A 27699-nucleotide genomic window follows, 5' to 3' on the forward strand; every position below is an offset into this window, starting at 1 on the left:
TGCATTCAGAAGAGTTCAGATGGACAGATGTTTACAAAGCCTTTGTGTGGGGCATTCTAGAGGCTATAGCCCTGCCCCTGCCCATCCCCTCTCCAGGGTACTCACAGAAGCAACCAAGGCCCCAGGGGTAAAGGCCTGCTCGGCTCGAAGTCCAGCACCTCAGAACCTGAGACAACTAACACAGCACTGGAAGCACACAACTCGGAGAGTCTCATTTAAACCTTACAAAGCGGAAGAAACATGTTTGAGAGGGGATCTAGAGTCAGGACTGGAACTAAGTCTGTCCAAAGCCAAAGTTCACGCACACTTGGTGCTACAGTCTGAATGTTTGAGGCTTCCCCAAAATTCGTATGTTGAAATCTGAACCCCCAAAGATGATGGTATTAGGAGGTGGGGCCTTTGGGAGGCTCTTAGGTCATGAGGGTGCAGCCTCATGAACAGGATTATTGTTCTTATAAAGAGACCCCAGAGAGCGTCCTCACCCCTTCCACCATGTGAGGGCATAGTGACAGGATGCCGACTATGAGCCAGGAAGAGGGCTCTTGCCGAACACGACCTGGGGGTGCTGGCCCTCTGATCTCGGACTTCCAGCCTCCAGCACCGTGAGAGATCCTGTCTGTTGTTTGTAAGCCATGGAGTCTGGTACTTAGTTACAGTAGCCCGAACAGACTAAAACACCTGGCTACCCTGAACAGTTTCCCATCACTCCCTTCTTAAAGTTTTCCAAAAGGTAAAGCAAGTGCCTTAAACTCCTCCTCCAGACACGGTCTTTGGCCTCAACACCCACGCTCCACATGAATTGTACTTCTCTGCTGCGTTACTTCCTAGGCTCTGCCATTTCCTGGGACTGTCAGGCTCAGAATCCATCGACTCAGCCCCCACCCCCAGCTGGTGAAAGCAAACACCTCCTGTCCTCTGCTGATAAACCTGAGTCCCCAGTGCAGGTGGCCTCCCCCCGCCATTACCCCCAGACATCCTCACATCTCACAGTGGGACCCAGGTAGCCCCAATTTTTAACCTTTGTTTTCGGGTGTTCAAAAGATGCTTAAAGCTGCTCCTGTCAGGGACACCCTCCCTCTGCCATCCCGGTCTCTCTCCTTGACCTTGACCCTCTGCTCCTCCTTTTAGAGCAAGCCCCCCCCCCCCCGCCCCAGACCTTGGCCCAATTCCTGCTTGCAGCTACTCCAGGAACACTAATGCAGGGTGCCACTCTCACGAGGCTCTGTGGCCCTGTGGCAAACTTTTCATTGGGTTTTTGAAAATTACGTATTTGCAAAAAGTAAGGAACACGTTATTCACAATATCCAAAAGATGGAAACAACCCCAATATCCACCAACAGAAGAATGGATACACAAAATGTGGTCCATCTGTACAGTAGAATATTATTCAGCCTTAAAAAGGAGGGACATTCTGATGCACGCTACAGCATGGACGAACCCGGAGGACATGATGCTGAGTGAAAGAAGCCGGTCGCAAAAGGACAACTACTGTGTAACTTCACTTACACTAGGTCCCTAGAGTCGACAACCTCACAGAGACGGAAAGTGGAAGAGTGGGTGCCGGGGGAGGGGAATGAGGAGTGTTTCATGGGGACAGAGTGTCAGTTTGGGAAGTAGTAGTTCTGGAGAGGGATGGTGGTGAGGGCTGCACAACAGGGTGAATGTGCTTCCTGCCACCAAACTGTACTGTCACGGATGGTTAAAGTGGTAAACCGTATGTATATTTTACTACAGTAGAAAAAGAAAAAGCCAAGAGCAGCATGAAGGGCCATGCTAAGAGGGGGTGCCTCTGCTTTGGGGCCCCTCTCTCTAGGACATCAATTTTATTCACAAACAGCCTTCTGGAGAAATTCTTCTCCCTTTCAGGACATTATCTCCTATGAGATAATGTGTAAAAAAAAAAGCCAAGTCCAGGAAATAAGACCTCTCCTTCCTCAAATTCCTGCAGCCTCTTTGCTCATTTCAGGATCTGAAGGGCTGAGAGGAGACTTCAAGAAGCTCCATATTACTTGATGCATAATTCACCTTCCTTTCGTATGATGCCGTCCAGGACACAGAGTGCTTTCACGTACACACGTTCATTCACCAATCATGTGTGGGAAGCAGGGCAGGTGTTCCCATTTCCAGTAGAGGAAACAGGCCTGGATGCCTCCAGGTTACCGGGCTGGAGAATGACAGAGCTGGGCACAAAGCCATGCCTCCGTCTTAGCTTGGCACAAAGTCCACTCCTCCGGCCTAATGAGCTGCCTCAGATCTGACTACGTCCAAGTCACCCCCAGGACAAGGTAGGTCCTTGGGGTTTGTCTAGCTGGCTCTGCCCTTATCTGGTCCAAGACAAGTTTCTAGAACCATTCTAGAGAGTGACATTTGGAGACGGTTTCTCACACTTCTATTTCACCGGCAATACAGGAAGTGTGACCATATTGGTCACTTTTGTATTTTGGCAGGTGACAGCTGCTTTAAAAGATGTATTGTAATTGTACAAAAATACATTACAAAAGAATGGGAGAAAATATCTGCAAGCTCTATATCTGATAAGGACTTGATTCCAGGATCTATGAAGGACTCTTACAACAATGAAAAGACAAGTGAATTTTAAAAGAGCAGAGGTTCTGAATAGCCATTTCTCCAAAGAAGATACCCAAATGGCCAGTAAACATATGAAAAGATGCCCAACATCAGGGTAACACAAACCAAAACCACAGTGAGACAGCACTTCATACGGACTAGCGTGGCTATAATCAATTTGATGATACCAAGTGCTGACCGGGATGTGGAGAAACTGAGACGCTCACACACTACAGGTGGGCAGCTGGGGTGCAGACCCTGTAGAGAACAGCCTAGCAGCTCCTCAGAAATGGCTAAACGTAATGTTACCACATGACCCAGCAATTCCGCTCCCTAGTATTTACCCAAGAGAAAGGAAAATACGTGTTCACAGAAAAACGTTTTTAGATTTTTAAAATTATTTATTTATTTATTTATTTGAGAGAGAAAGAAAGAGCAAGAGCAATGAGGAGAGGCAGAGGGAGAGGGAGAAGCAGGCTCCCCACTGAGCAGGGAGCCCGATGTGGGGCTCGATCCCAGGACCCCGGGATCATGACCTGAGCAGAAGGCAGATGCTTAACCGCCTGAGCCACCCAGGCGCCCCATTCACAGAAAAACTTGTACACGCGTTCACAGCAGCACTATTCACAAGAGCCCTGAAATGGAAACAACCAAATGTCCACTGGATAAATGGATAAACAGAAGTGGTCCATCCACACAGTGGACTATTATTCGGTCACAGAAAAGATAAAGTACTGACACCTGCTATGACACAACTGAACCTTGAAGACACTGTGCTGAGTGAAGAGGGGGCTCAAGGGGGCACAGGGATGCAGAGTAACTGCTAAATATGATGGGGTTTCTTTTTAGGTGTTGAAAATGTTCTCAAATTAGATTGTGGTGCTGGCTGCACAACTCTGTGAATATAATTATTGAACTATATAAATGGATGAACGTTCTATGTGAAATAGATCTCAATAAAGCTATAAAAACAGCATTTTTCTTTTGGAAACATTGGGGGAAATTTCAACACTGTGTATTGGATGGTATTCAGGAGTCATTAATTCTGTCAGGAGTGGTAACAGTATTATGGGAAGGGTTTTACAAGTCCTTATCTACTGTAGGTGGAAAATGCTTTTCAGGGACATCTGTGAGGTCCAGATTCCCCATTGTGCATGATGTTTCCCTCTCCCCGTCTCACTGGGGGCCACCAGGGAACCAAACAACTTGAGTCGGAGTCATCCCCCTCCATGGCTAAATACAGGCCAAACCAAGAAAAGATGGTAAACCTTACAGGTTGCTCATGGGTGAAGAGAAAGAGTATTTCTTATATGGGGTAGCTAGTTGCAAGCCTGCAAGTCAGTGGTCTGGGCGGAGGCCCTCTGGTGAACCATGCACGGGCAAGGGGGACGGGGACAATCCTACATCTGACGAACTGAGTACACCTGCAAATGTGGCTGGGCGCCTTCTTCCTGCCCTCAGACTCCCTCAGACTCCTTGCCTGGAGTTGAGCCTCATCTGCCAGAGGAAAACTGGACTAGGAGAGGCGAGGTAGCATCACAGGCTTGAAAACCTTTTGGGAAGGAGTGATATTCAGATTGGTAATTTTGTCACATTTATTCAAGGACCACAGTTGAACAGATACCCAAAGACTTTAAGATTCAGCAGTTAGTTTGTTCAGAAGAGAGAAACCACATACAGGTTCTTCAACACATACCAAACAAAGGTTTCATTTAAGGAAGAGTTCCTATCCCAACTCATAAATAAGAAGAGTGGGTATCTATGTTCATTTGCTTTTAGGAGAGATCTTTCACTAACCAAGTTGATTCAACAGACAGGTATGGTTGGCTGAATCTGGCCCCCCAAATACGTTCACATTCTAATCCCTGGAACCTGTGAATGTTACCTTATATGGCAAAAGGGATTGTGCAAATGTGATTAAGAATCTTGAGATGGGGGGATTATCTTGGATTATCTGGACGGGCCCAATATAATCATGACGGCCCTTTATATAGTCAGCGTCAGATGACAAGGTGATGTGATGACAGAGGAAGGAGGCATGCACTTTAAGATAGAGGAAGTGGCCACTGGAAGCCAAGAAAGGCAAGGAAACAGATTCTCCCCTCGGACACCTTAATTTTGGTTCTGTGAAACTGATTTTGGACTTCGGACCTTTGGAACTCTAAGAGATTATGTTTGTGTTGTTTGAAGCCACTACGTCTGTGATCATGTTATAGCGACAAGAGGAAACTGACACAGACGTAACCATGATTAGGAGGGTCTTGTGACAGCAAAACTGTCCCGGAAAAAGATGGATGAGGTGGGAGCAAATGAGGAATCAAGAGACCCTGACCGGTGAGAGGTGACAGACGGGCGAGGGTAAGGTGCAGGCACAGTAATAAAGACAAGCTGGGAAGGGGACTGTGACGTAGTCTAAAGGCCACTAAGCTTCCATTAAGTCTCTCTCTGCCCAAAAGACAAGAGGCTTTGTCAGCTGCATTCAACACACTGTCACCAGGGTCTCTGGTTCAGGCAGGACCGAGCCCTGAATGAACATGTATTTCCCTTGGCTGGGCTTGGACTTAGTCTAAAAGCTAAAATGATGGAAAAATAAGGTTCTTGTCCCTAAAGAGCTTTTACTGTGTACGGTACAGCTCCCCAATCTTGGCACAACTGACACTGGGCCAGGTAACTCTGCTGTGGGGCTGTCCTGTGCACTATAGGACGTTTAGCTACATCCCTGGTCTCTACCTACGAGAGGCCAGGAGTGACCCTTCCTCCCCACAAGTCATAAAAACCAACAGCATTTCCAGACATGGCCAAATGTCCCTCCAGAGGAAGGGGGAGGGCAAATCTGCTCCCAGGTTGAGCACCACCAGTATGTGGAGTGGAGGAGGGAGTGACACAGTATAGTCAGCCCGGCACGGTCAGAGAGGATTTTGCTGAGTAGGACGCTCCTGTGAGATGGGGGAGGGAGGAAGCAATGGGGGTGGCAGGTCCTAAAATCAAAGGGAACAGCATGTGCAGAGCCCTGGGGGGTGAGGATGCAGCAGAGAACACAGCCCAGAGATGACTGGCAATGACTGGAGGATACTGATGCTTTAGCAAGAATGCCGCCTACCCGTTTCCTGCTGGAGGCACTGCACCCAGCTACCGGAGGTCTTCTCTGAACTCAGAGGGCCGCTGGCTTGCTCTGGCTGACTGAAAACGATACTGGTTGGGTTTGGATTCTTACTTTGAGCAAATGAAAGGATGGAATTTGATCAACTCTCTGGCCTCATTCCAGGACTTTTACATTTTATACAAATATATTTTGCGTTTTTTAAGAAAATTCATTGAGATATAATTTATATTATCATAAAATTAACCCATTTCAATGAGTTTAAGTAAATGTACTGAAATAATCCATTTCTGTAACACTTCATCACCCCAATCACTTTGTTATTCTTAAGGCTGCCAGCCTAAGTGAGTAAGGAGAGTAGTAAGGGTCCCTTTGGCATGTCCTTAGCTGTCTACACACGCTACGTGCTTTTTTCCTGTTGTCGCTTTCCCGTTGTCTGGGTGAGGGCTGCGGCAGCTGTGGAGATTTCTTCCTAAATCAAAGGTCCTTTCATATAAATAGATCCCTCCGTGTGTGTGAGTGTGTGTGTGTGTGTGTGTGTGTGTGTGTGTGTGTGTGTAAAAGCACTATTTACTTGGAAATCCTCTCCTCATACAAACACGTTCAAACTCTCACTTCATGTGTTGTTATGAACAGCCAGGAATTATAGTAAGAATATTAGGGCATTTATATTCCAATTAACTTTTGCCTTGAAATTCTAGTGGATCACTGATCTTTATTAAAGAAGTGTGTGTGTGATTAAGATTGTCTGGTATGATAGCAAGTACATTAAGTATGTATGTAATTTACCCTTGGACATGTTTAGAGGATAAATAAAGGGGCAGGGGCACCTGCAGGATTGGCCGGATTGTCTTAGCGAAACCCCGGTTCTCTGTGACCCAACACCCAGACCTGCAATCTCTTTGCTCTATCACGACCCCCCTGGTGTCTTCTGGGACTCCTCAGCAGCCAAACATGCACCGGCATTCCTCAGGGACTTCTTGCTTTCCTTGTAAGTCACACAGACAGTCTGTGATTTACATGCAAGTAAGGGGAAGGAGAAACACAGTTGCCTTCCTTCTGAACAGAGAAAACGAAGCCCTGTTTTCAGTCCCCGTGGTGGAGTCTGTGGTGCTGGTGGAGGTTTGAGCTCTGGCGAAAGCTTTTCCCACACTGGCTGCACTGGTATGGCTTCTCGCCGGTGTGGATCCTCTGGTGCAGTTTCAGGGTTGACTGGCGCCCAAAGCAGTTCCCGCACTCTCCACATGTGTAGGGCCTCTCCCCTGTGTGTACACGCTTGTGTCTTTTCAGCTCCGAATTCCACGTGAAGCTTTTCCCACAGTCATCACATTTGTAAGGTTTCTTTGCTGAGCGGGTTGGCTGGTGACCAAGACGTTGCAAACGACTGCTCAGGCTCCTTTTGCTTCCTTTGCTTTTCTTCAGCTCTCTCAGGGGGCTGCTGATGTATTCCAGTTCCCTGCAGTGTCTCTGGTAGTGAGCAAATGGCCTCTGAGCATTTGGGGGGCTGACCTGCCTCCGTGTCAAGCGGGATTCATTCATATTCGCCCCTCTCGGCTCAGGACTCTGCAGACCATTCCCTTTGGATCTGCCAGGGGACACTGCACATGGCTTTCCTCCTTTAGCCCCCTCTGGCTGTGGATTTTCCTTGTTGTCACTTTTCATTCTGGGGGCCTCTATAATCAGAAAGAATATGTTTCATTTTCTGGGCTTTGAAGAAAGAAGCTCAGCAAAAGAGCCAAGAAATATTCTTGAAGTGTGGTCCTCCACTGGCAACTTGCATTTGAGTCATTTGGGGCACCTGTTACACAAGTAGGCTACCCCTGCATCCCCATGGCTGCTGAGTCAGAATGGGGAACCTGGAAATCTATGTGGCTAACAGGCTCCTTGGGTGACTGTAATTTATATCAAAGTTAGGAACCAAGCTCTCCAACCCCATCTCTCCTTCCTACCTTTAGGAAAAGGTTAGGGAAAAGAAATAAGGAAAAGCAAACCCATCAGACCTGAGTGTCAATTAACTAAATGAAAAGAAAGGAGAGAGTTGAACTTTCAACACTGCAAATCAACTCACTCACATGGACACGGAATGATCACCACTGGCTCTTTAAATAATGGGAAACCCAGCAAATGTGGTATGTTCTTTCATTACAAACGTGACAGCATTAGGGTTACAAACTGCAATATGAGCTAGACATGTATCCTAATTTCAGAAACTCTGCAATATCTGACCACGATGATTGAGGATCAGGACAGAACCAAGCTGGAATGTCTGTGGGCAAGTTGGAGGATCTTCAGCTGTGTTATCCCACAGGATTCCTGCCACGTGGGAAGTGTGTGTGCGGACATGGGCACGCGCACATACTATTCAATATGGCAGCCACTAGCCACATGGGGCTACTGAGTCCTTGAAATGTGGCTAATGTGATGGAGAAAACGGAATTTTAAATTTTATCCAATTTTACTAAATTTTAATTCAGATTTAAATAAGCAGCCTATAACAATTATGGTCAACTGCTTTTCAACAAGGTTGTCAAGGCAATTCAATGGGGGAAAGAACAGTCTTTTCAATAAAGGGTGCTGGGACAACTGGATTTCCACAAGCAAAAGAGTGAGGTTGGACCCCTGCCTCACAACACATACAAAAAATAACTCAAAATGGATCAAAGACCTAAATAGAAGAGCTAAGCCAATGTCTCTTTGAACAAAACATAGGTGTAAATCTTTGTGATTTTGGATTAGGCAATGGTATTCTAGATATGTCACCAAAACACAAGCAAACTAAGTGAAAAATAGATAAATTGGACTTGATCAAAATTAGAAACATTTGTGCTTCAAAGGATACTATCAAGAAAGTGAAAAGACAACCATCGATGGGAGGAAATACTTGCAAATTATACGTAGGGGTCAAGTATCCAGGATATATAAAGAACTCTAACAACAAAAGACTAACACAATTTAGAGATGGGCAAAGGATCTGAATAGATATTTCTCCAAAGAAGATATTCAACTGACCAATAAGCACATGAAAAGATGCTCAACATTATCCACCATCAGGGAAATAAAACCTTCATGAGATACGACTTCACACCTAATGCGATTGCTGTAACTGAAACACCGACAAGTGCTGACTGGAGAAATCAGAATCCTCACAGGGATTGCTGGTGGAAATGTAAAATGGCACAGCTGTTTTGGAAAACAGTCTGGTGTTTCCTCAAAAGGTTAAACATAGAGCTGCTGTCTGACCCAGCAACTCCACTCCTAGGTATACGGCCAAGAGAAAGGAAAACATAAGTCCACACAAAAACTTGTACACAAATGTTCATAGAAGCACTATTCCTAACAGCCAAAAAGTAGAAACACCCCAAATGACCATCAACTGATAAACAAACAAAATGTCCATATAACGTAGTATCAGCCGTAAAAAGGACGAAGGAGTGACACATGTGACAACATGGATGAACCTTGAAAACCTTCTCAGTGAAAGAAGCCAGTCACAAAAGAGCACAACAGATATGATTCTGAAATATCCACAATAGGCAAATCCAGAGACAAAGCAGATGGTTGTTGCTAGGGGCCGGAGAGGGGACGCTGGAGAGTGACTGCCAAGGGGTCTGGGTTTCTTTTTGAGGTCATGAACATTTTCAAGAATTAGACAAATGGGGATGGTCACACAAGTGTGTGAATGTACTAAACACCACTGAAACATATACTTCAAAGGGGTGAATCTCATGGTATGTGCATTATATCTCCATAAATAAAATTTACATAGCCACATGTGGAGAATGGCAACTTACTGGGCAGTGCAGCTCTGAAGGAAGGCTTTACTGGAACTTAGGGGTGAGGAACATGAGAATCTACCTTTGGTGATCAAATAAAAGGAGAGAGAGCCTGCATGCACACTGAGCTGCCTGCAATGAAGCAGAAGGGAGTGTGTGTGCTCAGGACCACGAAGCCCATAGGTTATGGGGCAGGAGCTCAGCCAGGGTCACAGTGCTTTTCCACTGAATACCCCAGGTCTTCTCCATTCCTAAATTCCGGGAATAACCAAACTGAAGTGTTTCACTGAATGTAGCAATTCTTAAGGAAATCAAAGCGCTCCAGCCTTCTGGTAACATTCTCTAACCTGCTGACCATCCCCTCTACTCACATCACTAAGACTGGCCAAAGTGTCTCTGTTATTCAGTCTTAGAGATGATAGGACTGAGTACAGTAGGGCCAGCAATGACTGGCAATGTACCACAGACAGATGGGGAAATGGACACCAGGTTTGAAGCACATACAATGGCAGAGGAGGAGGAAGAGGCAGAAAATAATACGGAGCAGGACTTTTCCTCTAAAGTATTGCACTCTCTAGGCCCCTTCCCAACCTGGAACCATTTTAAGTGACGAAACTCAGCCACGGTTTGCACGCAAGTTCATCAGTGGTCATATGTGGCTCTGTCTTCACTACAAGAAGCTCTGAAGGGGAGAGAGTAGTTAATCCTGTTATGCAATGTCACTGAGTCATTAACAGATTGTCAAAAAGTCATTAACAGAAAATGATAAAACCATACTTCTTATATACACCATCACTACCATTCTAATCAATGAAATTCATTAGGAAATAAAGATCTACTGTTACATCAAACATTAAAAAACCCAATATGCAGTCTATGGTGTTTCAGAACCATTAGCCGTCCTGATGGAGGTAAAGAATTTAGGAGAGGGAGAGAAGAGGCATGGAATGTTTACCTGTGCCAGCCAATTTGGGGCTTGGTTCCTGGAGGAGTGGGGATTTTTCCCAATGATGAGAGCTCAGCTGGTCTTGAGATCCCACCTGGGAAGGCTCCTCCAGAGGGCTCTCCCTGGGATACCTCCTAGGAGTCTGAGGTTGAAAGTCTGGCAGTTCCTGTTCTCCAAGCTGAGATCCAGTCTTCTCCAAGAGCACCTTCTGCCCCTGCATACAAACGGCCACCTAGGAACAAGCCCCATGCATTAGAGCACAGCTTGAGGACTGACTGGGGGCACCTTGACTTCTTACTGCTCTGTGATGACCCCTTTACCCTGGGAATTCCTGACAACAGCCTGGAGGCCAACTTTGAGAGACTATGAAAACTCTCAAAGGTACCAAAGGAAAGGACGTGCAGAATGATTAGGGAGACTAATCCTAATCCATGGAGGCTGCTTCAAATCAGCCAAGACTTCCTGATTGGGTGACCCTAAATGGGGGTCTTTCTCAGGGCCTCAAAGTCATCAGACAGAAGGCACAGATAGCAGAGTCAGTCACGACACTGGCCTAGCAGATTCTCACCCTATGTCCATCCAGACACCCTATGTCTCACCCTACGTCCACCCTATTTCACCCACTTGCCAGATTCTGTTGGAAACAGGCCCTGTTGGATCGGGAAGCAGTATGATGAGTCCACGAAAATACTAACATACCTAATAAATTGCTCTGCCCAAGGCTTCCCTGATAAGGAGATCCCAGTAGTAGTAGGGCTAGGAGAAGACCACCCACCCTGCTCCCTGACTGCCTCCATTCCTCAAAGCACATGGTTGTTTGCTTCCTGCCTAGGCCCTGAATGGGGTCTGAATTGGAGGGTGGGGGTTGGAAGAAATAATGGCCAAGTGAGCTGCAACTTCCTGATCCAAAGGGAAGACACTGCACTGAAGCAAGGTCCACCATGAAATCCCCCCCAAATCAAATTCCTACCCAACAAGATGACCCTGCCTGCTAAGAATCCTGACTATAGGAAACCATCAGGAGAAAAGCGTGTGGGGAGATGTGTGGGCAAAAATGCAAGAACCTTACTTGATCCTCTACTTTCCCACTGGAGTGCCAGTGCCTGGGTTTTCTGAAAACCTCTTATATCTCCCAGGGAGGGTTCCCAAATAGAGGCCAGAAGCAACATTTGAAGCCATTGGGCCCATTTCTGGACTCTGACTAACTAGGGAGGGATCCAGAGACCAGATACTATCCAGATAAAAAGAATTCCTGGCAACCATGAGAGAGGGCCCTCCTTACCCATTGCTTTGGTCTCTTGGCTGCTCTTTGAAAATCTTCCACCAGGGTCACAATCTCCTTGCTGCTCGTTGGACATCGATGTCTGACCCGAGCCTGGATCTCCGGAGGCAGGATGTTCAGGAACTGCTCCAGCACTAGCAGCTCCAAAATCTGTTCCTTGGTGTGCAGATCGGGCTGCAGCCACTGACGGCAGAGCTGCTGGAGCCGCGAGAGTGCCTCTTGGGGTCCAGACACCTCTTGATAACAAAACCGTCGAAAGCTCTGGCGGGAGAGCTCAGGATCGGGGCGGTCTTTTTGCAGAGCGGGTCCCCGTTTGTCTTCCAGCTTTGTTATTATGTGTCTCTCTGGCTTGGAGGAAGCCTGAATGTGGGACTGAGAGCTCAAAGTTATCTCCATCTTCGCCGCCATCTTGGGGCTCAGGAGACGGGCTCTCTCTCCCCGGAAGCAGCTCAAGCCTTCGGGCTCATGGTTCCGCAGAAGTCTCTCTAAATGTCAGCGAGATGTTGGGGAGGGCGGGACATACAGAGGCCCGAAGCTCCCGGGGACAACACAGGGCCTGACCGTGGGGAAAGTCTGTCCCTCTGGCAGTTTCCTGAACTGTCTCAAATGGAGCAAAGTCATAACGTCCTGAAAGGAACTGGGGGAAAATCCTGCTTTTATTTCATCGTCAAACGCACGACGTCTCAGTAGAATTGCGCAACGTGACCCAACTGGCGGTCGGGAAACCCCAGGAAAAGTTCGAGTTGTCACACAGGTGGCCTGCGCCACCTCCCCGGCACCCGGGCGGCGCCGACCGCGAGCATCTCGCCAGGAGCTGCGGGGCTAGCAGCACGGACCGCGCGGAAGACCCCCCCCCGCTCGCCGCAGGGCAGGCGAAGCGCGGCGGCCGCTCGCTCCCGACGCCCGGCAGGCCCGCCCGCTACGGCCTCAGAGGGCGCCCCGGCGGCCCCCCAGCTGGGCGAAGCTGCGGCTCCCCCGCGCGCGGCTTCACTTCGAGACTGCGTGGGAGCCCGGCGGGCTGACGCCTGGGGCGGCAGCGTAGTCGACAGGCCAGTGCCCCGCGCCCACCTGCCGCGGACTCACCTCTCTGGGGACCTGGGACGCGGAACCCGGGAGCCTGAGCTGGGGGCGGGGCCGAGGCCGCTCGTCGCGGACACTCCCACTGGCTGAGGGGGAATGACGCGGGGAAGTATGGCACAGGAGGGCCAGCCCCCTCTCCTGGGGGATTGGCTCCTAGAGGACGGTCTCTCGCGTCTATTTGCTGCTGAGTCTGTCGATGCTGGCGAGGGACGGCGACCAGCCTTCGCAGTGCACGGCGGGAGCTGTAGTCCAATGGCGCTGCTCGAGAACAAGCGCGGCGGGTGGACTAGAGCCGGTGGAAAGGGGAGGGAGTGCCCAGGGGGTGACTCCCTGACCGGCGGCTGAGCGATTCGGGTGAGTGCTCCGCTTCCTCGCGGCCACGGGCTCGAAGCTGGGTTCAATGCCGGCCTGTGAACCCCTCGCCGCTGGGAGTCGTTCCAGGGCGGTGGGCACAGGGGCGGGCGCCCCCCGCACACGCCCCGGTCCCCCCTGGACTCCTTGCGGGCCGTGACCTTGCGGGTACTTCCCCACGCCGCCTCCGCCCCAGCGCCTGACCCTCGTGCCCAGGGAGCCGGCACGACTCAGGGCATCTCTGCCTAGCGAAACGTGAACCACCCCGGCTCCCATCCTCGTCCTGCTTTCTGCCGAGCGCCAGGGTCTTCGCCAGAGTGCAACACGAGAGCAGTATTCTCAAACTATGGACGGGATGTTAGGGGTCAAGAGGAGCACAAGTTCCGACTTCCGCATGAAACTAGTATAGCATTTACTAAACTATTCTTCATCTGGATAAGGAGCCGGATGTAGAAGATCTGAGGCATGGCATACATCTTTGAGGCCTGGGCCTTGCTGCGGAGCTGTGCCGTGGGATTCTCCTTTTTTGTTAAAAAGGACTGCTACCAGTAATGCCTTCCATTTCTCAATCTCTAGCCTCTTGGGCTGCATTATATGTAAAGAGATTATAAGTGAAAGCAGTTCAAGTACTTTGGAAGAAGAATAACCCAAATGCATTTGTTTAAAAGTTTTTTTGGGGGGGGGGTTGTTTTTACTTCTGTGAAGAGGCTCACCCCTTTGGTGGAGGAGTGGAATGTTGAGTGACACAATTACAGGTAGCTCCAGTCTTACATCCTCCCAATTCAGCAATTCCTAGGAAATCTGGAACTTCTCACACCCCACCTTAGGTAAAACCTCAGAGAATTTTGACAGGCTCGGTTTATGTCAGATGCCTGCTCCTGGGGTGGGAGGGAAGGGTACTATAATGAATAGCCCCACCAGACCCACTGGAGTTTAGAGGGACTCAATCACAAAGGAAGAAGATGCATTTCAAAGTAGGAAGGAATACTGGAAAATAAAAGCATACAGCAAGCCAGTCATTTCTCATCCACACTCTGTGTGTGTGTGGGGGGGGGCGGTGGTGGTGGTGGTAGAGAGCAGGGGGTAAATGATAAGAGGCTAATCCAGAGGCACCTTACGAGAAGGTGGCAACTGGGAAGATGGCTCTTGGCTTACTGAGGGGAGGAAGGGCAGGGAACAAGATCCAGGCATATGGGGAACACAAGAAAGAACAGCTGGACTACACTGTGAAAGTAGCTTGGGAAATTCATGAGCAAATACCAATCGGCTGTGGAGAAAACAGTTTTGATATTTCCAGTGCTTTAGATTCTCGGATTGTAGAGGGAGCAAAGGAAAAGGACAGAAAGTACATCACGAGAAGCAGAGGGAAGGAATATGAGATCACTTTATGCTGTCTTTTTCCATTTCCTGTAGCTTCCCTTCCAATTAGAGTCTTTTTCAGCTGTGATTGTGCACCACTAAGATATTCTCATGTTTCTCTAATGCCAGGAAGACATTCACTGGTGTCCAGGAGAATGGCTTCCCAGTGATATGAGAAGAAATGGAATCTGTTCTCCAGGGTAGAAGTGGCTGCCAGTCAGCCAGTCTGCTGAAGCAAATCATGGCTGCAACAAGGAGTCCCCAGGCATACCCATCCCCAAGCAAGGACTGCTCACAGGGACAGAAATCAGCCCTAAACAGCACCAACCCTCACTCGGAAGCTTCCCGCCAGCGCTTCAGGCGGTTCTCCTACCAGGAGGTAGCTGGCCCCCACGAAGCTTTTAGCAAGCTCTGGGAACTCTGTTGTCAGTGGCTAAGGCCTAAGACACACTCAAAAGAGCAAATGCTGGAGCTGTTGGTTTTGGAGCAGTTTCTGACCATCTTGCCAGAGGAGATCCAGACCTGGGTGAGAGAGCAACATCCAGAAAATGGCGAGGACGCAGTGGCTCTGGTTGAGGACGTACAGAGTGGATCTGGGCAATAGGTAAGGAAAGGCATTCAGAACCTGGTGAGTTTCGTTATGAAGAACTGAGTGAGAAGCACAGGAATCTGGGTTAGCGGAGAGGAGCCAAGTTGAGAAATGCACAGTAGCCTCTGTCACCCACCAGAAACTAGGACCTAGCTTGGGGTGGTCCCCTGCCGTTCCTTTATGGGTAGAATTTCTCATTTGCTGCTATAACGTAGACACTGATACATTCAGTGAGTGTTTAGGGTCCCTAATACAAATGTAAAAACTCAGAATAGCTCCCCACAGAAGGCCAGGGAAAGGACAACTATCCCTCACCCAGGGAATCAGAAAAACTAGAGTTAGTGAATTAAAACCCAGTGTCTCTTGCATGGAAGATTCCCTGAATGCAGATGCTGTGTGTTCTACACTAAATAGAGTTGTATTAGAGCCGCTCCTGCGCCAGGATTAAGGGGTCAGTATGGGATAGTGAGGAGTCTCACAAAGTCGGCACCTGTCCAGTTAGGGACTAGGTCTGACAGCTGGTCAGTGTAATGATCTTGTACATTTTGGGAGAAGGGAGGTGTGAAAGGCACAGGAGAAGAAAAGGAACATGGCTTTGGTTGTGGGAGATTTGTGGGAAGGAGGCTACTAAGATCCCAATCCCAAGTCTGGGAGAGGCACAGAGTAAAGGAGAGTGGGTCAGAGGGATGCTGTAGGCTGAGCTCCTCTGTGGTCAACGGGAAGCAGCGCCCTGGGTGCGGAGACTGCATGACTGGAATGGGAGATGCTGGTGTCCCCAGTGAGGAGGCAGACATGTCCTCGGGCTGCAGGGGAAGGGTGGTGTTGACATAATGTGGAGAAGGCAGAGCCATGTGGTGGGGACACATTAGGGTCCAAGCTGAGGAAGTTCATGAAGGATCCAGGGAGTTGAAACAATTAATAACACCTAGGAGGGAGTGGAGAAGAGCAAGCAGTAGCACATGTATGGAGTTAGAGACTGGACAGGTGAATAGCGGGAGCCCCTACATGCTGACAGCCATTCTGCTCCAGGTCTCCTTGCCCTCTCTCTGTGGGGTTGGTCTCTCCCTTGTGGCCCCCAGCATTTCAGAGCCAAGCTCTTAACAGGAATGCTAACGGTACAGAAATGTAAGGGTTAAAAGAGCTCCCTGAAACTGTCTGGGATGTGAAAGGCAGAGCAAGAAGTGGAGGTGAGTGGGGCAGTGCAGGTTGATAGCACTTCTCAGGACGCCAGCTGCCTCGCGCAACCACCACTTGGTCACTTGAAGGACCAGTTAGAAGCCTGGGACGGAAGGGGATGCAGGTGGTTCTGAAAGACACAAGTAGCTCTGAGATGAATGCCGCGTGCCACATATTGGGGATTTCACAGTGAACATGACAGGCGTGGTCCCTGGCCTGCAGGATCCTACCCTCCATGGGGAAAATGGACAACAAGCAAAGGAAGAAAGCAACTTTTGGGGCGCGTGGGTGGCTCAGCCTTTAATCATCTGCCTTCGGCTCAGGTCATGATCCCAGGGTCCTGGGATTGAGCCCCGCATCGGGCTCCCTGCTCATTGGGGAATCTGCTTCTCCCTCTCACACTCCCCTTGCTTGTGTTCCCTCTCTCGCTGTCTCTGTCAATTAAATAAATAAAATCTTTAAAAAAAAAGAAAGAAAGAAAGAAAGAAAGAAAGAAAGAAAGAAAGAAAGAAAGAAAGCAAGCAAGCAACTTTGGGATAAGTGCTCTACAGGAATGAGCAGACAGATGTACTGGACTAGGACCGCAGGCAGACAGGAAGTGGGCACGGCCTCTCTGAGGGGACAGCTGAGCTGGAGGGAGGGAGGAGCTGTGTCAGGAGCCTCAGGTGGGAGAGGATGTGGCCTGTTTGGCAGAGAAGCAAGGATTGGCTCTGACACCCAGAAGAGGTCGAGGAAGGAAGGTGGGAGGTCGAGGAGGGAAGGTGGGAGGGCTTGGCACTGCATCCTGCGGGTGGTGGCAGCTGCTGCAGCGGCAACAGTGACAGCGTGAGCTTACGCTTTACAAGAGCTGCTGCATTCTGGGAAGGCACAGGGTGATATCAGGATGTGGCAGCACAGGACCGAGTCAGGGAGCAGACTGCAGGGTGAACACAGAAGGGGCCCATGTGAGGGCTCTGTTTAATGCTGGGCGAGCTGAGCAGATGTGGCGAGGCCCGGACGTGGAGGAGAGGTGCTCCCCACTCAAGGCTGCAGTGCTCGCATGCTGCAGACGTGTGTCCACTCAGCGCTGGCCACGTCACCTCTGCTCGGTGCTTGCATCTCATGATCTTAATCACTGCAGGCCACGTGAGTGAGACCAAATTTTATCTTTTTTTTTTTTCTTCTTACAGGGGTCTGAGAACATTTCCTTCTGTCTCCTTATGTCTCACATGGTTTCCTAATGCCACTCTCAGGTTTTACAGTCCCTTAGGCAAGAATTTGTAGTGACAGATGATGGGGTCTGTTTGCAGGTCCCAGATTCTGGGAAGGACTGGAAAATGCTCAATGACAAGACAGCCCTGTGGGGAGAAGCCAGAGAGTTCCCGAAATGCCACCTGAAACGGGGGGTTCATCCAGAGGAAAGCACTTTGGAGGGGTCACGGAGGTCACAACAAAGAGCAGGGGAACACTCAGAAGGTAAGCCGAGGTCTCTGCCCTTGGGAGGGCAGAGGAGGAGGGCTGGGGAGGAAGGCGGGTCTGAGCTTGAATAGGCTGTGGGGATCCACATTAAATGCTTTTGAAATATACCCTCAACACAAGATTTCAAATGTTACTTGATGGTAACAGCACTTAGATAGGGTGGAGATTTCTTTTTTTTTTTTTTTTTTTTTAAGATTATATTTATCTATTTGACAGAAAGAGACAGCCAGCAAGACAGGGAGTGTGAGAGGAAGAAGCAGGCTCCCAGCCGAGCAGGGAGTCCGATGCGGGGCTCAGTCCCAGGACTCTGGGATCACGACCTGAGCTGAAGGCAGACGCTTAACGACTGAGCCACCCAGCCGCCCCAGGGTGGAGATTTCTTATGTGTAGCCCTAATTCTCCTTCACGGCAATTTAATTCTATTACTTCTAAACCAGGTACATTCACACCCACACATTTGCCCTCACCTGCAACCAGCTCTTCACGCACTTGAGACAAAGCCCCTATCTCATCCAGCTTAACTTTTTTTTTTTTTTAAAGAGGGGGCGAGAGAGGGGAGGTGAAATTGTTAATTTTAATTGTTTTTAACAGGTGTATTTGCTGTAGTGTTTTTTATTTCCTTAAGCAGATGAAACAATGAGTATATCAGTATAAACCTTGGTGTTTCTTTCTTTGTAATCCTTGCGAACATCACTGTTCTCTGGTGTGTGGTTTCTGAAGCTTTGGGGTTGAATGTGAAGGAGGCAGGACTCACCGTGTGCCCAGCTCTGCTCCTGCTGCTCAGCCTGGCTTCGGGCTGCTCCGATCCCTAGTACTGTGACCTCCTCAGGATCACAGACTTGCATGTGTCCCCCGAGGTTCCGTTAATAAGGTAACAAAATGAACCACTTCCTTCTTGCAGATGGATTTCTGGGACGGAATATATTATGCTGGCCTGAAAAAAACGAAAGGCTTGAGTTACTGTGGTATTTTTAGTACTAGGGTCATCTCTGGGTGGTGGGGCTCAGAGCTTCCCCCCTCCATGAAACATTTTTTTCCTGTAATGTGCATATACTGCTTTAGAATGAAGCAAGTTTTTATTTTTTAAATAAACAGCTGTTATGCCAACAGTCTGCTGAAAGAGCGTCTCGCCACACAGAGGCCACTGGCGCTGGCGGTGGTCCTCAGACTCATCTGGGGGGCGAGCGCGTTGGGGCACATCCCCAGAGCTCCAGATATGGTGGGTGCAGGTGGGGCCCAGGAATATGCGTTTCTGACGGGTTACCAGTGCTGCTGGCCTGTGACCCCCCTCGTCCCCTGCTCTGTGGTAGCCGCCCTCCACCAGAGGCTGGTTTCTCCCCAGCCTGGCTGATGGCACAGGCACCTAGGAACCGTTCCCAGAGGAGGGTTCTTTGAGACCGGGAGACTGTGTGTAGGGCAGCTGGGGCCCAGTGAGCTGTGCTTGACGCCTGCTGTCCCCAGGGTTCCCATTTCACTCTTACCCCTGAGCCCATTCTTACCAGAGATGTTGGAAAGATCATGCGGTCCATCCACTGGCCCTCCCTTGCACTGCTGTCTGTCCACGTGGCTGTGCGCTTACCCTGTGCTCCCCTTGGAGGCCTGACCCACCCACCCCCCCCGTTTCGCTTTGCCCGGGTGGGATGCCAGCGGTCCTGTCTGCCCCACGCCAGGCTGGGACGGTGCTACTCTGTAGGCAGCAGCAGCCCCCGGTGTTGTTCCAGGGACCAGTCACGTGGGAGGACAGAGCCGTCTCTGTCAGGAAGGACACACGCCCTGGCCCTACACAGAGGGCCCTCAACAGAGGCGTCACTCAGAATGACTAACATCACTCTCGGGTAACGATGCCCATTCCCTCAGGGCCAGACTGTGTTCCTTTCTTCAGAGAGAGACAAAGACCAAAGACCTGTGAAAGAAGGAGGGAGACAGAGCGAGTGGAGACTGTTGGCTAGAGGAAGGGAGATGAACAGGACGAGAGTAGGCGCGACACACAGTGACTGCAAGAATGAGAAAGCAAGACACCAGAGTGCTCAGGCCAAGGTGGACAGTACATGTGACAGCGAGCAGGAACAAGGAAGGGGCGAGACACGGAACACAGTGGGGACAGAGTGTGGGAGGGAGAGCGTGGGGCTGGGGGACAGCCCGCAGCCAGGGAGATGCCAACACACACGTGCCCACACGCACAGCGGAGAGCGGTCCTGAGGGGCAGCGCGCACTCGAACTGTGCCTGTGTGCTTGCGTACCCAGGCCTTCAGGAGGTAGCGGGCCCTCTGAGAGCGTCAGACGCTTAGAGCCACACACCTCAGGGACTGCCCCAACTGCACACAGGCGAGCACCACGCTTCCGTGAGTCATGTCTCAGGACAAATGAGTGGGATTCGAGATAAAGAGAAACACGAGGGCAGCATTGGTAAATATGCCACAGCCCCTTCTCCGTCAGAGATGATGCCCTTTCCACTACACTGAGCATCAGTGTTTAGGAAAGAAGCCCACAGTGGGGTAGCTTCCCCGGGATGACAGCACACGGTTGGGATGACAGCACACGGTTGTGGCAGAGCTGGACAAACCCGCACATAACTTCCTGAGCTGCTAACCTTGCCGAGTGGTGTGCAGGCCCCTGTGGACTCACCGTGTGTCCCTTGGCCCCTGGCAGCAGGTGTGCACTGGGGCGACGACGAGACCGAGACGCTCCTGGCCATCCTCTGGGATGCTCAACATCGAGAAACTCCAGACTTGTCAGCACAGCCAGACCTACAGGGTGGTGGCAGAACGACTGTGGGAGCAGGGCTTTCTGCGCACCCCAGAGCAGTGTCGCACCAAGTTCAACAGCCTGCGGTCGAGGTACCACAAGGTGAGGGCAGGCCGTGTGCCTAAGCCTTGTGTCCTTTATGAGGAAGTGGATGCCGTGTCCGGCTCCTGGGTCTCTGCACCCAAGGTGGCAAGCCGTGCTGTTCCTGGCCAAGAGGGAAGGGCTACGGAGTCTGGAGAGCTGAGTCAGCAGAATGGGGAGCCCACAGAGGTCGGAGAAGGGGTCTGGGCCGATGGTGCAGCTGGGGACGAAGAGGACTTCTGGGATCCTGGCTGGGAAGGTGGGAGACTTGACCTGCCAGTCTTGTTCCCACCCAGAGCTGGTAGGACTCCTGACTCTGACAGCCAAGGGACAGGAAAGTCCCCCAGAGCCCATTAGCCCAGCTATCAGGAGGGAGCGGCCTCTGTTGTTGGCGTGCTCACTGCCCTGATGCACGGCCTGCTCTAGGCCAGGGAGTCTGCCTCTCGGTGTTGAGGCTTTTCCCCTTGCCCATCAGAGCCCAGGTCTGCATCCGCCAGCCACCTTCACAGAGTACGTGGCGTGTTCCCCGTGCAGCTCCCTTCCTCGGCTTCCTCAGTCTGCCATGGGCCTCCAGCCCAACTCTCTCCCCTTCCCTTCTGCTCCAGCATCACCTTCCTTTCCTGAGCTGAGCGTGTGCCGGCCACGTCCTGGCAACACGCTTTCTTCTCGTTTCTGCCGAGCTCAGGGTAGCCTGTTGTTATTCAGCTGCCAGCGGCCAGGCCGTCAAGAGTAGAGGTGAAATCTGAAGACAGACTAGCGGATGACACAGCGCTGGCCTCTCGGCCTCAGATGTGTCACTGCCTGAACATCCAAAAAGAGACAGTATAGGGGGCCTGGTGGCTCAGTTGGTAAAGCGTCTGCCTTCGGCTCAGGTTATGATCCTGGGGTCCTGGGATTGAGCCCCCATTTCGAGCTCCCTGCTCAGTGGGGAACCCGTTTCTCCCTCTCCCACGCTGGTGCATGGATTTGCTTTCTCTATCATAAATAAATAATATCTTTAAAGAAAGAAAGGAAGAAAGGAAGAAAGGAAGGGAAGGGAAAGGAAAGAAAAGAAAAGAAAAAAAAGAAAAGAAAGAAAAGAAAAGAAAAGAAAAGAAAAGAAAAGAAAAGAAAAGAAAAGAAAAGAAAAGAAAAGAAAATAGAAAGACAGTATACAAAAACAGAAGGTGGAATCCAGGGTTTTTTTTCCCCAGGACCACAGGGTTTGGAGCTTGAATATACTACAATTGGAAAATGAAATTAGGCTATGACTTAGCAAGATGGCTGAATCCCATGAAGAATTCCATTTAGGTATTTCTCCCTTATGATGCTTTACCTGTAACTCCTTGTTCTGTTCTTTCTCCACAGTCCCGTGTCTTTTTCTTCCCTCAGGTCTTGAGATCAAGAACAAAGCTAAAAAAGAGAATCAGAAATGGGATGATTCAGGGCAAGCAGAAGTGACGAAGAATCTATGGAGAGAGTCTAGTGAAATTTTTTGCAACCTGAGCCCAAGAGAGCAACGTAGATGTTCTCCAGGGGAGCGTGAGGGGAGACCCCCGTCCGAGGACAGGAGGAGTCAGCAGACACTCCGTGCCGGGGAGAAGGCTTGTGCACATGTCCTGAGTGGGGGAGACTGCTCTCAGGGCTCTCCCTGTCGCCATCAGCCAGTCCCTGAACTGGAAAAAATGTCTAAGTGCCAGCAGTGTGGGAAAAGCTTTAGCCAAGGTTCTTACCTCATTCGGCCTCAGACAATCCACACAGGAGAGAAGCCTCACAAGTGCAGCGAATGTGGGAAAGGCTTCAGTGAGCGCTCCAACCTCACTGCCCACCTAAGGACGCACATAGGGGAGAGACCCTACCGCTGTGGGCAATGTGGGAAAAGCTTCAACCAGAGCTCCAGCCTCATTGTCCACCAGAGGACCCACACCGGGGAGAAGCCTTATCAGTGCACTGTCTGTGGGAAGAGATTCAACAACAGCTCCCAGTTCAGCGCTCACCGGCGAGTCCACACTGCGCAGAGCCCGCACCCCTGTGCGCACCGTGGGAAAAGCTTCAACAACAGCTCCCACATCCGTGCCCACCAGAAGACACACTGGGGGGAAGCCGTACACGTGCTCTTGGTGTGAGAAAAGCTTCCCCAAAAACCCTGTCCTCATCCACCATCGGGGGCACACAGAGAAGACACACTCACACCCCAAGAAGGGACACATGCTGCAAGGGTGTAGGAAAGCCAAAAGATCAATTCCCTAGTGTGAGTCTCTCCTGAAAGCTTCCATCGGCTTGTGGAGGCCTCTGCCAGCCAGTCCATGGCTCAGCAGGAGACTTACAAGTGGATCTCAAGCAGGAAGAGGAATCAGCATAAGGGTGCCGAGCTCTCTTTCTAGGTCTGCCTGTGACCCACAGTCCTGTGTCACCAGGACTTCCATCTGCTTTGAACACAGGATCCAAAGCCCTGCCAGGAAACTAGGGCAACCTTGTTCTGAACAGAGAATGGGTGGCTAGTGGTCTGGGAACTGTTTCTGGGGCAGGTCAGAGAAAAAGTTTTCCCTCCTCATGGGAAGCATATCTGGAAGTGAATGACCTCTAGGCACCTGCTCTCAGGAATGTCTTACCTCAGAGTAGGTCACCCAGAAGAGAGCAAGGCAGGAGGGACAGCTTAAGCCACAGCGTACCACTACTCTAAGTGACTTAATCTCAGACCAAGTGTGACATCTGGGTTCCTCTTTCTAAGATTCTCCTCTGTATCACCCCCACCCAGGTTCCTAGTTTCTTGTGTGTTACATTTAACAGTTTCTACAGGTTTATAAGTATTACTATTTCTTTTTTTTCTTAATGTTTTATTTATTTATTTGACAGAGAGATAGCCAGCCAGTGAAAGAGGGAACACAAGCAGGGGGACTGAGAGAGGAAGAAGCAGGATCCCAGTAGAGCAGGGAGCCCGACACGGGGCTCGGTCCCAGGACTCTAGGATCACGCCCTGGGCTGAAGGCAGACGCTTAATGACTGAGCCACCCAGGCGCCCCAGTATTACTATTTCTAATGAAAATAAAGGTGCTACTCACTCCACTCTCTTGGCCCTTGGTGCTAATATTCTCCATTAAAACTTTATCCTCATGCAGGTGCCCACAGGTTCCCAAAAGAATCCATGGGTAGAGCCTGTGTTAGTGGAGAACATAGAAAGGAGCAGGAGAATTGGATTGGAGAGGTTTGCACTTCCACTGAGAGGGAACATCACAGGTATATGGTGAAAACAGGGGTGTGGGAGAAAGGAATGGGGTGTCAGGAGCACTAAAAACCAATCTAAGTCATATTAATTTTGAACAGATATTCAAGCTTTTGTGAAATCTCCATGGATTAACGTGGTAAAACCTGGGCACGTCGTCCTGGTTCCTGGCCTGTGCACACAAGCTGTTAGTACATTGTCTAATTATGGTGAAAGCAATGTCATGGTCTCTGCTTCAGTCTTTTTGAGGAATTAAACAAGAACAAATAAGAATGTTCTACCTCAAAACAAAAAAAAAAATTAATTTTGGGGAAGAATGGGAAGGAAGGCAAGTCCTTAAGAATCTATTTCAGTGTTTCCTCCAGTTGAGCCTTGTATTTCCTGGTTCTTTGCTATTCCAGGTTCTTTAGTAGCCAGATACAATGTGGTCGATGAAGTAGAATCACCTCACCAGACCTTCGGAAGTACCAGCAGCAGTCGCGCAGCACCAGCCAGCTCCAACACCCCCAAGATGTGACCAGCCAGGCAGGGTCTCTCTTCCAAGTCGTGATTAATCCAAACTTTTCGCTGTGTTCCCCCAACTCCATTTGGAGTAGCTGCTCCCTGCACTTATGGCGGATACCTGACTGCCTACCTGTCGTTGATTCACACAGCCTGATCACTGCACTAGGCACTGGAGAATGAATCTGAAGTAGCTGTATAAAACCTAACACCTCCCAGCCTCTAGATCTCCTCTCAGGTATAGGACACCCTCCTGGTATGGTTCAGCCCTTCACATGTCTTGTAAGAAGCCAGTTTTACCTCCTGTATATGAAATACTGAGACTCCATATGGTTTCTATACATCCCTCCCTCACTGAAACATTTTAACTAACTGATATAATTTCTCAATGGACAGTTCCTTGCCGAAGATTACTAACCATTCCTACAAGGAAGATCCAGTATTCTCACTACCCAAAGAAGAAGGCCAAAGCCACAGATCACCGCCCCTTCGTGTTCTGGTTCTTTAGTCTAAGATGGCAGATGGGTGCCTGCAGCGAAAACAGGAGCTGGATCCCTCCGGCCTCCTGACCCCACTTTCCTTTCCTCTGGACACCTCTTCTCAGCCTCCCCTGGGAGGGGACTACCCTACCAGTCATTGCAGGTACAGCATGGGGAATACTGAGACCCTGGGCTCGAGTATGCCCATTTCACCACTGACCTCGTCACACGCAAATGTCTGCTTTCCCTATTTTAGTTCCAGCCTCCCAGTCCTGTTACTCATCCTTGGCTGGCTTCCTGGCAGACAGGACTGAGCGATCATTACTCATGGAGAACACAGGACCCTAGCAGGTAACCTAAGTCACTGTGGTAGGGGCCATGCCTCAAAGAGTGAACTTTGTGCAGCCCTGCTCTGGCAGATGAAGGAAGCGGCTCAGTACGTTCCATGGACTTGGCCATTCTAGTGGCACCTCTGGAGTTTTTGCAGAAGTTTGAGATTTACTGAGTATTGCAAATAATGTCTGGATTTCCTGATTGGCCCAATGCACACTACTACAAAAGAAGAGGAAACTGGTCAGTTTGATATGTCTCTTGACATCTGTCTTCCCTCCATTTCCACTACTACCATTCTAAACAGGATCGCTGAAACTCAGCACTACTGATATCTTGGGCCACACAGGTATTTATTGTGGATGGATTGGGGGGGGGGGCTCTGTGCATGATAGGAGACATGTAACCGCATCCCTGGCCTCCACCCTCTAGATGTCAGCAGCACCTCTGAGGTGTGACCACAAAATTGACTCCATTGTTACCAAATGCCTTTTGGGGGCAAAATCCTCCTTGGTTAGGAACCCCTGTCTAAGGACATGTCATTAGACCAGGCTGCTGTAAAAGCCTTCATCTCTCCACCTAGTCTTCCTACAGAGCAGATCTGGATTTCCTGACTTTCCATGTATCTGATCCAATTGTATAACTAGTCTTTTCCAAAGCCCTGGAGACTTCCTGTTGCCACTGAAATAAGCCAAGAACTCCAAGCTTACAAGGCTGTCCTTGGCATTCAAGTCCCAACCAACCACTCCAGCCTCACTGCCCACTACTCTATGCATATTCTCCAACCTGCACAGGTGATCTAGTCTCAGGTCCTGGAACAAACAGGCTCTGGGCTTTCAAGCCTTAATACCCTGACCCACAAACTTTTCCTACCTAAACTCTTCTCAGGGTTCGATTCACTGAATACAAGGGGAATGCAAGTCTCCATCCCTCCCAGCCAGGGAAGGAAGGGCACCTGAACCTAGAAATGTAGAAAGAAGGAAACTTTTATATCCTGAAGGAGAGCACCATCGAAAGGCAAGCACCCCCACAGGATGAGTACTGGCACTAACACTACCGCCTTCTTGAAGCCTCCGAATGCTCTGAACTCTTCGGCCCTGTCTCTAACTCTCTCGCAAAGCGCCTTCTCTAACTCCACCTAATACCAAGATGTTTCTGGTGGGTTGACTTCTCCACTCGTTTGGGAGCTCTCTTGAGGACAAGGGCAGGGTCTGCGTGCTCTTCCCAGACAACAGGCCTCAGTGCATGAGTGCTTCATCGGCGTAAATCGCAAGGGCAGGAGGCTCGGAACCCTTCAAAGGTTTCTCCGGGGGGAAATGCACGGACGGGTGCCCCGTAGGGGACAGGTGGCGCGCCGGCCACCTCCTCCCCACCCCCACCCCCGAGGGGCGAGGTCTCGGCACACGGCCACTCGGTGTCTTCGCGTCCCGGGACGGAAGACCACAGCTGCAGGGTAGAGGGAGAAGCCGCAGCGCTCGGTGCCTTCCCAGCAGGAAAAGTCAGCTTCACACACGTCACTCACCAACAGCTCCATCTTCTCCAACAGCTCAATCTTCTCCAACGCACTGGGTCGGAAGCTGCCGCGAGGCATGCCGGGCTGTTCAGACGCCTTGACGCATGCGCAACGGCTCAGCCGGAAACGCGCGGGGCGGAGCACGCAAGCCCAGCCAGAAGAACCTCTTTCTCTGGTTTCCGCCTTCCGCTAATCAACAGTCCTCCTCACCAATGAATCGACAGGATCTTCTCCGCGTCATGCTCTGGGGCCAAATCCTGGTATTTCAGAGAACCCGGGTCCGGGCTATGGGTGTTCGTTAACTCTCTCCTGTTGGTTATTGCTCTTCCGTTGGCCAGGCGCTTCTGTTTCTTGACTTGGATGGGTTTTCCTTCCAATACAGGTGTTGCTCCGAGGGTTTTACAGATGTCATAGCGGCAGTAGTCAAAGACCGTCACGCTCTTGGTTTGCTAGGCGCAGTTGTATACACGTCCATAAAACGTAATCCAGACAATAATCCTATGAAGTCAGTAGTATTACCTTTTTCATCCTCCGGAAGAGGAAATCAAGACCGTTTTTAAGTGACAATCATGACAGAAGTAGAGTTTCCAACGCAGTGTTTTCTTTCCTGTTTCAGTTTTTAATATCCCGTGCGTACCGCAAACCATTCTCGTATTAAAGTTTCCGCATTCCTTATTTCCCAAGCTGCTCTCTCTTTCCAGAGGAAATAACTTACTTTGTGTATATCTTTCTGTACCTTCCTATGCAATTTTGCCCATTTACTTTATCTTCAAGGTTTTCTATTTCAATATACCGAACTCACCTTTTATCTTTAGGCTGCTGCGTTTAGTCATGTACCAGAACATATTGAATCTTCAATCATTTCCATTTTGGTGGACATTGAAATACTTTCCTAATTTTTATGTGTCTTTGTTATCCTTGGTTGAGATAATTCTAGATATATTTTGAAGAGGGAGCTGATAGATTGGGATGTGGAGTTTGAGGGAAGTAACAGTGCAGACTCCTCTGTGGTCTCTCTGCCTTTAATCCGGCCCATTCATCCATCCATCATTTATGATGACACTGGTTGCGCAGTGAAGGAGTATACTGGATCAGAACATAAATGGAGGGAGGTGGGAAGTGAAATAGACTGATTAACCTCCCTATGAATGCATTCCACTTTGATT

The 27699-nt window shown here is 49.9% G+C and overlaps 2 protein-coding genes and 1 long non-coding RNA gene across 3 annotated transcripts; 1 reads left to right on the plus strand and 2 right to left on the minus strand.

Annotated features, from left to right (window-relative positions):
• Nucleotides 1-4149: 4149 nt before the first annotated feature.
• ZNF174 (zinc finger protein 174) lies at nt 4150-12774 on the minus strand. The gene is made up of 4 exons (XM_045784561.2): nt 12753-12774; nt 11670-12306; nt 10397-10619; nt 4150-7341 (listed from the first exon to the last, which is right to left on the minus strand). The coding sequence occupies exons 2-4, from the start codon at nt 12075-12077 to the stop codon at nt 6755-6757; spliced, it is 1218 nt and encodes a 405-aa protein (XP_045640517.1). The 5' UTR covers nt 12078-12306; nt 12753-12774; the 3' UTR covers nt 4150-6754.
• Nucleotides 12775-13005: 231 nt separating this feature from the next.
• Nucleotides 13006-24025, plus strand: LOC123783668 (zinc finger and SCAN domain-containing protein 32-like). Its single transcript, XM_087871219.1, is given in 5 exon segments — nt 13006-13103; nt 14589-15063; nt 17514-17679; nt 21880-22573; nt 22575-24025. Coding segments are annotated over 4 exon segments (1446 nt in total). The 5' UTR covers nt 13006-13103; nt 14589-14640; the 3' UTR covers nt 22738-24025.
• On the minus strand, nt 18243-26627 carry LOC148110546 (uncharacterized). The gene is made up of 4 exons (XR_015720793.1): nt 26543-26627; nt 21824-21900; nt 20308-20429; nt 18243-18616 (listed from the first exon to the last, which is right to left on the minus strand). It is a non-coding gene; the product is annotated as an uncharacterized LOC148110546 (long non-coding RNA).
• Nucleotides 26628-27699: the final 1072 nt, after the last annotated feature.

The sequence above is a fragment of the Ursus americanus genome, chromosome 2, assembly GCF_024610735.1.
Source record: "Ursus americanus isolate L20-20 chromosome 2, mUrsAme1.1.p, whole genome shotgun sequence".
In the NCBI taxonomy this organism is placed as follows: domain Eukaryota; kingdom Metazoa; phylum Chordata; class Mammalia; order Carnivora; family Ursidae; genus Ursus; species Ursus americanus.